This window comes from Macaca thibetana, chromosome 19 (assembly GCF_024542745.1).
Source record: "Macaca thibetana thibetana isolate TM-01 chromosome 19, ASM2454274v1, whole genome shotgun sequence".
NCBI classification, from domain to species: domain Eukaryota; kingdom Metazoa; phylum Chordata; class Mammalia; order Primates; family Cercopithecidae; genus Macaca; species Macaca thibetana.
The window spans coordinates 35,525,029-35,539,910 of NC_065596.1; the positions used below are offsets into that span (position 1 = coordinate 35,525,029).

The 14,882-nt window shown below is 50.8% G+C and overlaps 1 protein-coding gene across 2 annotated transcripts in view; it reads right to left on the reverse strand.

Moving 5' to 3' along the window:
* Positions 1 to 14,882, reverse strand: part of RDH13 (retinol dehydrogenase 13) — a 75,974-nt gene that overhangs the window by 10,675 nt on the left and 50,417 nt on the right. Inside the window, exons 2-4 of one of the 2 annotated variants that reach the window (XM_050771777.1) lie at positions 10,304 to 10,493; positions 5,937 to 6,055; positions 2,957 to 3,112 (exon numbers count right to left, since the gene is read on the reverse strand). In XM_050771777.1, the coding sequence (XP_050627734.1) occupies positions 2,957 to 3,112; positions 5,937 to 6,055; positions 10,304 to 10,368 (340 nt within the window). In that variant the 5' untranslated portion in view covers positions 10,369 to 10,493. Of the gene's footprint in view, positions 1 to 2,956; positions 3,113 to 5,936; positions 6,056 to 10,303; positions 10,494 to 14,882 lie in introns of those variants that run through there. The other variant, XM_050771779.1, reaches the window with a different exon arrangement.

The following is a 14,882-nucleotide window of genomic DNA, read 5'->3' on the forward strand; positions in this document are numbered from 1 at the left end:
ATTCTCCTGCCTCAGCCTCCAGAGTAGCTGGGACTACAGGCGCCCGCCACCTTGCCCGGCTAGTTTTTTGTAGTTTTTAGTAGAGACGGGGTTTCACCGTGTTAGCCAGGATGGTCTCGATCTCCTGACCTCATGATCCGTCCGTCTTGGCCTCCCAAAGTGCTGGGACTACAGACTTGAGCCATTGCGCCTGGCCTTTTTTTTTTTTTTTTTTAATCTTTGGTACACACAAGGTCTCACTATGCCTCCTACGCTGATCTCTAACTCCTGAGCTCAAGCAATCCTAAGAGAAGAGATTGTAAATGTGGTCACCACAAAAACAGGTAATATAAGTATTTGAGGTAATGCATATGTTAATTAGCTTGATTTAGTAATTCTACAATGTATACAATGTACATCATGTTGTACGTAATATATACAAGTGTACCTGTCAACTAAACAATAAATAATTTTAATGTATTCTTGAGTCTATTTAAAGATGAACAAGAATAGAAAAGCTAGAGTATGGTCCCAGTTTTACATGAAAATATATAAATTCACACACACAAACCAATTAGAAACAAGACTGGAAAGAAATCCATCAAAACTTTAACAGTGATTCTCCTGGGGTTGGTGCAGATCAAAGGTGTTTAGTTCTGTCTTTTTTTTTTGAGATGGAGCCTTGCTCTGTCACCCAGGCTGGACTACAGTGGCACAATCTCAGCTCACTGCAACCTCTGCCTCCCAGCTTCACGCCATTCTCCTGCTTCAGCCTCCCAAGCAGCTGGGATTACAGGTGTGTACCACCACACCCGGCTAATTGTTGTATTTTTAGTAGAAACAGGGTTTCACCATGTTGGCCAGGCTGGTCTCGAACTCCTGACCTCAAGTGATCCACCCGCCTCAGCCTCCCAAAGTGCTGGGATTATAGGCATGAGCCACTGCACCCGGCCAGTTCTGTCTTCTTTACACTGCAGTATTTTATAAAAGTCCCATAACTAACACATATTTATTTAACCATGGTGGGGAAAGCAATTGATCAATAAATACTTAATAAGGCCAGGCATGGTGGCTCAAGCCTGTAATCCCAGCACTGTGGGAGGCCAAGGCGGGTGGATCACTTGAGCCCAGGAGTTTGAGACCAGCTTGAACAACATGGTGAAACCCCAGCTCTACAAAAAAAAGAATTTTTATATATATATATATATATATATAAAAAAAAAATAATTACTCTGTGTGGTGGCATAAGCCTATACTCCCAGCTACTTGGAAGTGGGAGGATCACTTGAGCCCAGGAGGTTGAGACTGCAATGAGCCATGACTGCACCACTGCACTCCAGCCTGGGTGACAGAGCAAGACCCTGTCTCAAAAAAAAAAAAAGAAAAACTTAGCCAGATGCGGTGGTGTGCTTCCATAGCCCCAGCTACTCAGGAGTCTGAGGCAGGAGGATCACTTGAGCCCAGGAGGTCAAGGCTGCAGGGAGCTGTGTTTGCACCACTGCACTCCAGCCTGGACGACAGAGCCAGACTCCGTCTCAAAAAAAAAAAAAAAAAAAAAAAAAAAAGAGACAGGGTCTGTCTCTGTCGCCCAGGCTGGAGTGCAGTGGCCAGATCTCAGCTCACTGCAAGCTCCGCCTCCCGGGTTTACGCCATTCTCCTGCCTCAGCCTCCCGAGTAGCTGGGACTACAGGCACCCGCCACGGCGCCCGGCTAGTTTGTGTTTTTTAGTAGAGACAGGGTTTCACTGTGTTAGCCGGGATGGTCTCGATCTCCTGACCTTGTGATCCGCCTGTCTCGGCCTCCCAAAGTGCTGGGATTACAGGCTTGAGCCACCGCGCCCAGCCGACAGACCCTGTCTCAAACAAACTAATTATTCAGGCCGGGCGTGGTGGCTCATGCCTGTAATCCCAGCACTTTGGGAGGCCGAGGCAGGAGGATCACTTGAGGTCAGGAGTTCGAGACCAGCCTGACCAACATGGTGAAACCGTCTCTATCTAAAACACAAAAACTTAGCCAGGCGTGGTGGCGGGAGCCTGTAATCCCAGCTACTCAGGAGGCAGAGGCAGCAGAATCATTTGAAACCAGGAGATGGAGGTTGCAGTGAGGCAAGATCACACCATGGCACTCCAGCCTGGGCAACACAGCGAGACTTCGTCTGTCTCAAAACAAACAAACAAAACATAAAGTCAGCGGGGTGCAGTGGCTCACGCCTGTAATCCCAGCACTTTGGGAGGCTGAGGCAGATGGATCACCTGAGGTCAGGAGTTCAAGACCAGCGTGGCTAACGTGGTGAAATCCCATCTCTACTAAAAATAAAAAATTTGGCCGGGCGCGGTGGCTCAAGCCTGTAATCCCAGCACTTCGGGAGGCCGAGACGGGCGGATCACGAGGTCAGGAGATCGAGACCATCCTGGCTAACACAGTGAAACCCCGTCTCTACTAAAAAATACAAAAAACTAGCCCAGCAAGGTGGCGGATGCCTATAGTCCCAGCTACTCGGGAGGCTGAGGCAGGAGAATGGCGTGAACCCGGGAGGTGGAGCTTGCAGTGAGCTGAGATCCGGCCACTGCACTCCAGCCTGGGCGACAGAGCGAGACTCCGTCTCAAAAATAAAATAAAATAAAATAAAAAAATTAGCAGGGTGTGGTTGCGGGCACCTTAATCCCAGCTACTCAGGAGGCTGTGCGCTTGAACCCGGGAGGCAGAGGTTCCAGTGAGCCGAGATCGTGCCGTTGCACTCCAGCCTGGCCGACAGAGTGAGACTCTGTCTCAAAAAATAATAATAATAAATAAATGAATAAATAAAGTCATTGCTTGCAGGCTGTACAAAAAAAGGCAGCAGCTGGATTTGGTCCCTAGCCCATGGTTTGCCAAAACTCTGCTCTGAAGTTTGCTTGCTCCATTCACTCCTCAGAGCCTGGCCCTGGGAGCCGCCTCTGCCAGTCCTCATCCCACACGGCCAGCGTTCTCCTCCTACCTTCAATGATCTTCGCTGCAAACTCTCGGATGGACTTGAGGGAAGCCAAGTCCAGGTGCCGGGCATTGACGTGGTGATTGAGAGTCTCCCCGCGGATGTCCTTTGCCGCCGCCTCACACTTCTCCATGTCTCGGCAGGCCAGGATGATGTTGCCTCCTGAAAACCCAGGATGGAAAAAGATTTAAATTAATAATCCACGCCTGGCCGGGCGCGGTGGCTCACGCCTGTAATCCCAGCACTTTGGGAGGCCGAGACGGGTGGATCACGAGGTCAGGAGATCAAGACCATCCTGGTTAACACGGTGAAACCCCGTCTCTACAAAATATACAAAAAATTAGCCGGGCGCCGTGGCGGGCACCTGTAGTCCCAGCTACTCGGGAGGCTGAGGCAGGAGAACGGCATGAACCTGGGAGTCGGAGCTTGCAGTAAGCCGTGATCACGCCACTGCACTCCAGCCTGGGCGACGAGCGGGACTCCGTCTCAATAATAATAATCCCCTCCTAGGTACTGATCCCAGAGAAATGAAAACATATGTCTACACAAAAACACGTGCACCAATGTTCACTGCAGCATTCTTCATAAGAGCCAAAAGGTAGAAACAACCAAATGTCGGGGGGAGGGGGGAGGGACTGCATTGGGAGTTATACCTGATGTAAATGACGAGTTGACGGGTGCTGACGAGTTGATGGGTGCAGCACACTAACATGGCACAAGTATACATATGTAACAAACCTGCAAGTTATGCACATGTACCCTAGAACTTAAATTAAAAAAAAAAAAAAACAACCAAATGTCCATCCGTGAATGAAGGGCTAACAAAATGTGGTCCATCCATAGAGATGGAATATTAGCCATGAAAAGGAGTGAAGCACTGGCTCACGCTACAGCAAGGATGACCCTCAGAAACACTGTGCTCAGGGAAAGAAACCAGACACGAAAGACTACAGTGTCCAGTCCCATTTACATGAATGCTATGTGTATGATTTCACACCTATGAAATGCCCAGAAAAGGCAAATCCATAGAGAAAGAAAATAGATTATTGGTTTTCTAGGGCTGCAGGCAGAGGGAATTACAGCTTGATAGTTAAAAGTGAGCAAGGTTTCTTTCTAGGGTAACAGAAATGTTCTAAGATTGACTTTAAAGATGGTTGCATCACTCTGCACTCTGTGACTATACTAAACACCATGGAATTCATCAGGCACGGTGGCTCACACCTGGAATCCCAGCACTTGGGGAGGGCATTAGGACTTTTTTTCCTTTTTTTTTTTTTTGTAGTTGGAGTCTCACTCTGTCACCGAGGCTGGAGTGCAGTGGTGCAATCTCAGCTCACTGCAACCTCCACCTCCCAGGTTCAAGCGATTCTCCTGCCTCAGCCTCCTGAGTAGCTGGGATTACAGGCGCCTGCCACCACACCTAGCTAATTTTTTTTTTTTTTTTTTTTTTTTTTTTTAGTAGAGACAAGGGTTTCACCATGTTAGCCAAGCTAGTCTTGAACTTCTGACCTCAGGTGATCCACTCCGCAGCTTCCCAAAGTACTGGGATTACAAATAAGCCACAGTGCCTGGCCTCCAATTTTTTTGTTGTGGTAAAATACAAATCACTTAAAATTAACCATCTTAACCTCCCCCCCGCTTTTTTTTTTTTAAGTCAGAGTCTCATTCTGCTGCCCTGGCTGGGTGCTGGCACCATCATAGCTCACCTCAGCCTTGAAGTCCTGGGCTCAAGTGACCTGGGACTACAGGCACCACCTGTGCCAGCATGCCTGGCTAATTTTGGTAGAGATGTGGGTCTTGCTACAGTGTCCAGGCTGGTCTGGAAACTCTGGCCTCAAGTGATCCTCCTGCCTTAGCCTCCAAAAGTGCTGGAATTATAGATGTGAACCAAGACCAGCCCTCTTAACCATTTTTAAGCGTCCAGTTCATTGGTATTAAAAACATTCATGGTAGCTCACACCTGTAATCCCAGCATTTTGGGAGGCCGAGGCGGGTGGATCACTTGAGGTCAGGAGTTCAAGATGAGGCCAACATGGAGAAACCCCGTCTCTACTAAAAATACAAAATTAGCTGGTTGTGGTGCCACATGCCTGTAGTCCCAGCCACTTGGGAGGCTGAGGCAGGAGAATCACTTGAACCCAGGAGGTGGAGGTTGCAGTGAGCTGAGGTCATGCCACTGCACTCCAGCCTGGGCGACAAGAGCAAAACTCCCTCTCAAAAAGAAACAGTAATAATAATTTCTAATGTTGTGCAACCATCACAACCACCTGTTTCTCAAACTGTTTCGTCTTCCCAAACTAAACTTCTGTGCCCATTAAATAATTAACTCCCCATTCTCTCCTCCCCTCCCAACCCCTGGCAAGCCATTATTCAAACTTCTCTATGAATTTAACTCTAGTAGCTCCTATAAGTGGAATCATACAGTATTTGCTCTTCTGTCGACTGACTGATTTCACTTCATAGAATGTCCTCAAGGTTCATCGTTTCAATGACCTTACTTTTTGTTTTGTTTTGTTTTGCTTTGTTTTGAAGATGGAGTCCCGCTCTGTTGCCCAGGCTGGAGTGCAGTGGTGCGATCTCGGTTCACCGCAACCTCTGCCTCCCGGGTTCAAGCGATTCTCCTACCTGTCTCTCGGGTAGCTTGGGATTACAGGCACCCACTACAATGCCTGGCTAATTTTTGTATTTTTAGTAGAGATGGGGTTTCACCACGTTGGTTAGGCTGGTCTCGAACTCCTGACCTGGTGATCCATCCGCCTTAGCCTCCCAAAGTGCTGAGATTACAGGCTTGAGCCACTGCGCCCGGCCAATGCCCTTCGTTTTTAAGGCTGAATCATATACCACTGTCTACAGAAGCCACATTCTGTTTCTCTGTTCATCTGTGGATGGGTGCCTGGCTTCCTTCCACCTTTGGACTGTGAATAATGCTGCAGTGAGCATGGATGTGCAGATATCTCTCTGAGAGCCAAAGCAGGGGAGATTTTACCTCTCTTGGCCAATTCCAAGGCTGTCTGCTTCCCGATGCCTGTGTTGGCGCCCGTCACGATGACCGTCTTCCCAGGGATGGTGGCCTTGCTGGGACAAGCCCCACCGGTGACATAGTCCCTGAGGGTGAGCAGCGGCATGGTCAGTCCTATCTGCCAACTCTCACTCCACGTGCCCCTGACTGAGTGATCTCAGGCAAAGCCGTCTGAGCTCACTCACATCCCCCAACTGAAACACAGACGTCATCACATCACACCACGGGATCTCCGTCCTGTTCTCCATAAATGACTCCACCCAGTGTCTGGTGTGTGGAACGCCTTCCGCAAGTGACAGTCTTTTTTTTTTTTTATTGAGATGGAGTCTCACTCTGTCGCCCAGGCTGCAGTGCAGTGGTGCGCTCTCGGCTCACTGCAAGCTCCGCCTCCCGGGTTCACGCCATTCTCCTGCCTCAGCCTCCTGAGTAGCTGGGACTACAGGCGCCCGCCACCGCGCCCGGCTAATTTTTTGTATTTTTAGTAGAGACGGGGTTTCACTGTGTAAGCCAGGATGGTCTCCATCGCCTGACCTCGTGATCCACCTGCCTCGGTCTCCCAAAGTGCTGGGATTACAGGTGTGAGCCACTGTGCCTGGTGACAGTCGTTATTTTATAAATGCCCACTGCATGAGATTCCCAGCTGGGCAAGGTGGCTCGCACCTGTAATCCCAGCACTTTGGGAGGCCAAAGTCGGGGGTGGGGGGCAGGTCACTTGAGGTCAGGAGTTCGAGTCCAGCCTGGCAAACGTGGGGAGACCCCTGTCTCTACTAAAAATACAAAAATTGCCGAGCGCGGTGGCTCACGCCTGTAATCCCAGCACTTTGGGAGGCCGAGGCGGGCGGATCACAAGGTCAGGAGATCGAGACCATCCTGGCTAACTCGGTGAAACCCCATCTCTACTAAAAATACAAAAAACTAACCGAGCGTGGTGGCGGGCGCCTGTAGTCCCAGCTACTTGGGAGGCTGAGGCAGGAGAATGGCGTGAACCCGGGAGGCGGAGCTTGCAGTGAGCGGAGGAGATCGTGCCACTTGCGCTCCAGCCTGGGCGAGAGCGAGACTCCGTCTCAAAAAAAAAAAAAAAAAAAAAATTAGCCAGGCATGGTGGTGCACACCTGTAATCCAGCTACTCCGGGGACTGAGGCACGAGAATTGCTTGAACCCGGAAGGCGGGGGTTGCAGTGAGTCAAAATGGCGCCAGCCTGGGCAACAGGGTAAGACGCCGTCTCTGGCCGGGCGCGGTGGCTCAAGCCTGTAATCCCAGCACTTTGGGAGGCCGAGACGGGTGGATCACAAGGTCAGGAGATCGAGACCATCCTGGCTAACACGGTGAAACCCCGTCTCTACTAAAAATACAAAAAACTAGCCGGGCGAGGTGGCGGCGCCTGTAGTCCCAGCTACTCGGGAGGCTGAGGCCGGAGAATGGCGTGAACCCGGGAGGCGGAGCTTGCAGTGAGCTGAGATCCGGCCACTGCACTCCAGCCTGGGCGACAGAGCGAGACTCCGTCTCAAAAAAAAAAAAAAAAAAAAAAAGACGCCGTCTCAAAAAAATTTTAATTTAAATTTAAAATGCCCACTGAATGAGATTTCCGCGGCTGCTGTACACATTACCACAAACTTAGTGGCTTAAAACCACGTAAGTGCATCCTCCCACATTTCTTTAGGTCAAGAGTCCAAAATACGTCTCACTGGAATAAATCAAGGTATTGGCAGAGTCAGGTTCCTTCTGGAGGCTCTAGGGGAGAATCCATTTCCAGCTCCTACAAATCGCCACATTCCTCCACTCCTGGCCCCGCCTCCATCTTCAAACCGCATAATCACTGAAACCTCTCCTTTATTTATTTTTATTTTTTTATTTTTATTTTTATTTATTTATTTTTTTTTTTTTTTGAGACGGAGTCTCACTCTGTCTCCCAGGCTGGAGTGCAGTGGCCCGATCTCGACTCACTACAACCTCCGCCTCCCGGGTTCAAGCAATTCTCCTGCCTCAGCCTCCTGAGTAGCTGGGACTACAGGCGTCCACCACCACCCCCGGCTAATTTTTGTATTTTTAGTAGAGACGGGATTTCACCATATTGGCCAGGCTGGTCTCGAACTCCTGACCTTGTGATCCGCCCGCCTCAGCCTCCCAAAGTGCTGGGATTACAGGCGTGAGCCACCGCGCCTGGCTTTTATTTTTATTTTTTTGAGGCAGAGTCTCACTCTGTCGCCCAGGCTGGAGTGCAGTGGCATGATCTCAGCTCACTGTAACCTCCGCCTCCCAGGTTCAAGCGATTCTCCTGCCTCAGCCTCCTGAGTGGCTGGGATTACAGGCACGTGCGACCACGCCCAGCTAATTTATTTTGTATTTTTAGTAGAGGCTGACTTTTATCACGTTGGTCAGGCTGGTCTCGAACTCCTGACCTTGCAATCCGCCTGCCTTGGCCTCCCAAAGTGCTGCGATTACAGGTGTGAGCCACCGCACCTGACAACCTCTCCTATCTTCCATCTCCCCTCTGACTGAGCCTCCTGCTCCCTCTTATAAGGACCCTATAAGACCACAAGGCAGGCCCAGCACAGTGCCTCACACATGTAATCCCAGCACTTTGGGAAGGCAGGAGGATCACTTGAGGTAAGGAGTTCAAGACCAGCCATGGCCAACATGCTGACACCCCATCTCTACTAAAAATACAAAAATTAGCAGGGTTTGGTGGTGCGCGCCTATAGACTCAGCTACTCAGGAGGCTGAGGTGGGAGGATCACATGAGCCCAGGGAGGCTGAGGCCGCAGTGAGCTGTGACAGCGTGACTGCACTCCAGCCCAGGGACAGAGAGACCCGTCTTAAAAAAAAAAAAAAAAAAAAAAAAAGACTACATGATAATCATAAGATCCTTCACTTGGCTGACCATGGTGGCTCATGCCTGTAACCCCAGCACTTTGGGAGGCCGAGGTGGGCAGATCACCTGTGGTCAGGAGTTCGAGACCAACAGCCTGACCAACATGGAGACATCTCATGCAAAATACAAAATTAGCCAGGCGCTCGGCACGGTGGCTCATGCCTGTAGTCCCAGCACTTTGGGAGGCCAAGGCGGGCTGATCACGAGGTCAGGAGATCCAGACCATCCTGGCTAACACGGTGAAACCCTGTCTCTACTAAAAATACAAAAAATTAGCTGGGCGTCGTGGCGGGCGCCTGTAGTCCCAGCTACTCGGGAGGCTGAGGCAGGAGAATGGCAGGAACCCGAGAGGCGGAGCCTGCAGTGAGCCGAGATTGCCCCACTGCACTCCAGCCTGGGGGATAGAGCCAGACTCCATCTCAAAAAAAAAAAAAAAAAAAAAAAAAAAAAAAAAAAGAAATTAGCCAGGCGTGGTGGCACATGACTGTAATCCCAGCTACTCGGGAGGTTGAGGCCGGAGAATTGCTTGAACCCGGGAGGCGGAGTCTGTGGTGAGCCAAGGTAGCGCCATTGCGCTCCAGCCTGGGCAACAAGAGCAAAATTCCGTCTCAAAAAAAAAAAAGATCCTTCACTTAACACATCAGCAAGAACCTCTGACACCTGAGGTAATGTAGTCACAGGTTCCGAGGATTAGGACGTGGACCCCTCTGTGGAGCCATGCCCACCACACCCATGTCCCACAGAGGCTAATGCTGGAAACAAGCCAGTCTCCAGCAACAGGAGGCTGAGCAGGTTAACAGCACTGCACCCACAGGACAGAAGGGCACCATGCAATACAGTGTCCACCAGCCACTAATTTTATAAGTAAAAAATTTAAGTAAGTTTAAATTAAGAAGGCCGGGCGAGGTGGCTCACGTCTGTAATCCCTGCACTTTGCGAGGCCAAGGCGGGCGGATCACCTGAGGCGCAGGTGTTTGAGACCAGCCTGGCCAACATGGCAAAAACCCTGTCTCTCCTAAAAAAAACAAAAATTAGCCGGGCGTGGTGGCGCACCTGTGGTCTCAGCTCCTGGGGACGCTCAGGTAGGAGGATCACCTGAGCCCAGGAGGACAAGGCTGCAGTGAGCCAAGAGCGCGCCACTGCACTCCAGGCTGGGCGCCAGAGCCAGATGCTGCCTTTAAAAATAAACGAACAAATAAATAATACAATAAAATAAAGAGTTTAAAAGTCTGGAAGGAAAGCAACATTTACAAGGGCCCTGGTTCGCCCTTCCCTCCGAGTGACCTTGGGCCGGTGACCTGGCCGGCCAGAGCGCAGATTTGCCCCACTTGGGGCGGACACTGCCGGTCGGGAGCTGCGGGGGCTGGACCCGGGTGCGAGGGGCGGGGGTCTCCGCCGTCTTCCCTGCCCCTGCGCGGGAGGCCCGCCTAGACCGTGCACGCGGGGCTAGAAGGTACTCACCTGAGCAGCACGGCGGCGCCTGCTAGTGTGCCCAGCGCCGACAGCGGCAGCAGGTAGCGGTTCATGCCGGGCCGGGGACAGGGGTCGGGGGTCGAAGCGGAGCTGGCTGCACACCTGCCGCCCCGGCCCCTCGGAGGAAGAGCGCGCGGCGCAGCTACCCACGTGCGGAGGCGCAGGCGCGGCGGGGCCCGCGGGTTCCGGAACTGGGCTGCGAGGGGCGGGGCGCGGACGGAGGGGGCGGGGATCCCAGGGGCCGGACCTATGAGCACGGTCCTGAGCGCTGTCACAGCTGGGAGAAGTGGTTTCAGTAGCCTATGGGCGTGGCTACGTCAGGGGGCGGGGCCTATGGTTTCTTCGAATGACGTCATACTTGCCGCGCCATGTAAGGCGCGTCACAGCTCTGGAGTGAAACAGGTTCGAATCCCACCACTGTCAATTCCAGACTGTGACCCTCTGTGTGTCTTTCAAATATATCAGCCTATTCCTTCATCTGGAAATGTGTGTTTACCTTCTTCATAGACTTTTGGGGATAATTTGAGAATTTCCATGCACAGAAACAAGGATCTAGTAGCCTGCGGGTACCCAAGCTCCTGGGGTCCTGTGGGAGAAGGCAGCTGGGGGCCTGGACTCCTGGGTCCGAGGGAGAAGGGGCTAGGGGCCTGGACTCCTGGGTCCGAGGGAGGAGGGGCCGGGGGCCTGGACTCCTGGGTCCAAGGGAGGAGGGGCCGGGGGCATGGACTTCTAGGTCCCAGGGAGGAGGGACAAGTGCCTGGACTCCTGACTCAGAGGGAGGAGGGGCTGGTGGCCTATTCATTTCCAAATTCTCAGAATCTCATCCCCATGTCTGGTTCTGCACAGAGATCTCTCCCCTGAACTCTGCCGGAACTACCTTTCTTAGATTGAGTATTGCAGACACTCCTGCACTTACCTGTCCATGTTTATCACCCCCACCAAACTGGGATGCACCTCTGGGCACCTGCTTCCCCTTGCACTGCTCAGAGCGAGCATATCTGATTACCACCTCCTACCCCTGACAGTGCCTGAGACTCCATGAGCAGACACTGCTGGGAACAGGGAAGAATTCAATCCAAGTCACTCTAACTAGGAGTAAGTTTTCTTCCGCATCAGATGAACTGTCATCTTCTTATATGAGTCCTGCCATAATGGAGATTACACAGACAGGAAGAGCTATTTTAAGACCTTAGTCCATGGCCGGGCGCGGTGGCTCACGCCTGTAATCCCAGCACTTTGGGAGGTGGAGGTGGACGGATCACGAGGTCAGGAGATCGAGACCATCCTAGCCAACATGGTGAAACCCTGTCTCTACTAAAAATACAAAAATTAGCCGGTTGTGGTGGCGCTCACCTGTAGTCCCAGCTATTCAGGAGGCTGAGGCAGGAGGATCACTTGAACTCGGGAGGCAGAGGTTGCAGTGAGCCGAGATCGCCCTACTGCATTCCAGCCTGGCGACAGAGTGAAACTCTGTCAAAAAAAAAAAAAAGACAAAAAAAAAAAAAAAAAACACCTTAGTCCTGTAGACCTTAAGCTCTCACCATCTCAAACGTATTAAACCAGTTACACAATGACAAATGCTGTATAATTTCTCTTACATGAGGCACTTGGAGGAGTCAAATTCATAGAGACAGAAAATAAGAGTGGTGGCTGCCAGGGGCTGGAGGAGATGAGATTGGGAAGTCGCAGGATTTGTTTCTTGTTTTGTTTTGTTTTGTTTTTTGAGAGACAGAGTCTCACTGCGTCGCGCAGGCTGGAGTGCAGTGGCGTGATCTCGGCTCACTGCAACCTCCGCCCCCTGGGTTCAAGCAATTCTCCTGCCTCAGCCTCCCGAGTAGCTGGGGCTACAGGCGTGCACCACCACACCCAGCTAATTTTTGTATTTTTAGTAGAGATGGGGTTTCACCATGTTGGCCAGGATGGTCTCAAACTCCTGACCTCAGGTGATCCACCTGACTCACCCTCCCAAAGTGCTGGGATTATAGGCATGAGTCACTGCACCAGCCCGAAAGCTGTTGTTGCTGTTGTTGTTGTTGTTGTTGTTGTTGTTGTTGTTGTTGTTTTTGAGACGGAGTCTTACTCTGTCCCCAGGCTGGAGTGCAGTGATGTGATCTTGGCTCACTGCAACCTCCGCCTCCCGGGTTCAAGCCATTCTCCTGCCTCAGCCTCCCAAGTTGCTGGGATTACAGGTGCCTGCCACTAAGCCCAGCTAATTTTTGTACTTTTAGTAGAGACGAGGTTTCACCATGTTGGCCAGGCTAGTCTCAAGCTCCTGTCTTCAGGTGATCCACCTACCTGGGCCTCCCAAAGTGCTGGGATTGCAGGCGTGAGCCACTACACCTGGCCGGGAAGCTGTTTTTTTTTTTTGTTTGTTTTTTGTTTGTTTGTTTGTTTGTTTGAGACAGAGTCTCGCTCTGTCGCCCAGGCTGGAGTGCAGTGGCCGGATCTCAGCTCACTGGAAGCTCCACCTTCGGGGTTTACGCCATTCTCCTGCCTCAGCCTCCTGAGTAGCTGGGACTACAGGCGCCTGCCACCTCGCCCGGCTAGTTTTTTGTATTTTTTAGTAGAGACGGGGTTTCACCGTGTTAACCAGGATGGTCTCGATCTCCTGACCTCGTGATCCGCCCGTCTTGGCCTCCCAAAGTGCTGGGATTACAGGCTTGAGCTACCGCGCCCGGCCGGGGGAGGCTGTTTTTTAATAGATACAGAGTTTGTTTTGCAAAATAAAAAAAAGACCTGAAGGTCTTTTGTGCAACATGGTTGCACAACAATGTGAATATACTCAACACTACTGAATTGCACGCTTAAAATGGTTAAGATGGTAAATTTTACTTTATGCATATTTTACCACAACTAAAAGTAAAAATTTTAGGCTGCGCATGGTGGCAGTAATCCCAGCACTTTCAGAGGCCAAAGTGGAGAATAGCATGAGCCCAGAAGTTTGAGACCAGCCTGGACAACACGGCAAAACCTTATCTCTACAAAAAATACAAAAATTAGCAGGCTTGGTGGCATGCATCTGCGGCCTCAGCTACTTGGGAGGCTGAGGTGGGAGGATTGCTTGAGCCCAGGAGGTCAAGGCTATGATGAGCCGTGATTGCGCCACTGCACCCCAGCCTGGGTGACACAGCAAGACCCTGTCTCAAAAATAATAATAAATGTTTAAATTTAATAACACGGGCAATTGGTTCAGATGCTCATTTTCTCAACCTTGAAAAAAAAAACTGTTTTTCTCTATATCTTTTTCTCCTTTTCTGTAAACTGAAATCCTAATATCACTGACCTCCAGGACAGGTATCAGCAAACTTTTTCTACGAACAGCCAGATAGTAAATAATTTCAGACTTGTGACCCATACAGTGGCTCTTGCACCTCCTCTGCCATAGTAACTGGGAAGCAGTCATAGATGATATGAAAACAAGTGAGCATAGCTGTGTTCCCATAAAACTTTATTTTCAAAAACAAGCAGTGGGCCATAGTCTGCCAGCTCCTGTTTGAGAGTCTCGCTCCGATGCCCAGGCTGGAGTACAGTGACGCAATCTCAGCTCACTGCAACCTCTGCCTCCTGGGTTCAAGCGATTCTCCTGCCTCAGCCTCATGAGTAGCTGGGATTACAGGTGCTCGCCAACACACCTGGCTAATTTTTGTATTTTTAGTAGAGACGGGGTTTTGCCGTGTTGGCCAGGCTGGTTTCGAACTCCGGACCTCAGGTGATCCACCTGCCTCAGCCTCCCAAAGTGCTGGGATTGCAAAGTGTGAGCCACCGCGCCCGGCTACCTGTCATTGAATTTGGAAGGATGACGTGAAGTCATTCATAACAAGGACTTAATCCATAGTAAGTGCCAGAACATTGCTGGCCGTTAGTATGGTTATTATAAAGAGAACAACGCATGCAAATTCCTCCTCTGAAGACCTCCTACCTGATTCCCAGACACACCCAAGAGAGTTAGAACATCTATTTGGACTCCAGGTGGGCTGTGCACCCCTTTACCATTTTCCTGGTTGTTAAGTTCCTGGTCAGCATCGGGTGCTGTCCCAGGTGCTGAGAGGATTCTCCCACAATGCCCTTTGCTTTCCCCATCAGAGGGTTTATGGCACCCAATTCTCATTCTCATTCTCTCTCTCTCCTTTCTTGTTCTTCTCTAACTCTCCTCTCTCCCCCCCCCCCTCCTTTTTCTCTTCCTCTCTCTCTCCTCTGTTTTCTCTCTCTCTCCTCTGTTTTCTCTCTGTCTCCTCTCTTTTCTCCCTCTCTCTCACACACACACGTCTTTCCCTTCCTTTCTCTTTCCTCTCTCTCTTCCTCTCTCTCTCCCTCTCCCTCCTTCTCTCTGTCTTCCTCTCTCCTTCTCTCTTCCTCTCTCTCCTTTTTTCTTCCTCTCTCTCTTCTTGTCTCTCTCCCCTCTCTCTTCTTCTCTCTCTCTTTCTCTCTCTCTTTCTCTCTCTCCCTCTCCCCCCAGCTCTCTCTACCTACATACATCTTCAGAAGCCTCAGCAGTGTAAGGTAAGTTTAGCTACCCTGAAGCTGTGCAGAGATAAGCACAGGGGCCAACGAGCTCCAGTTGTCCCAG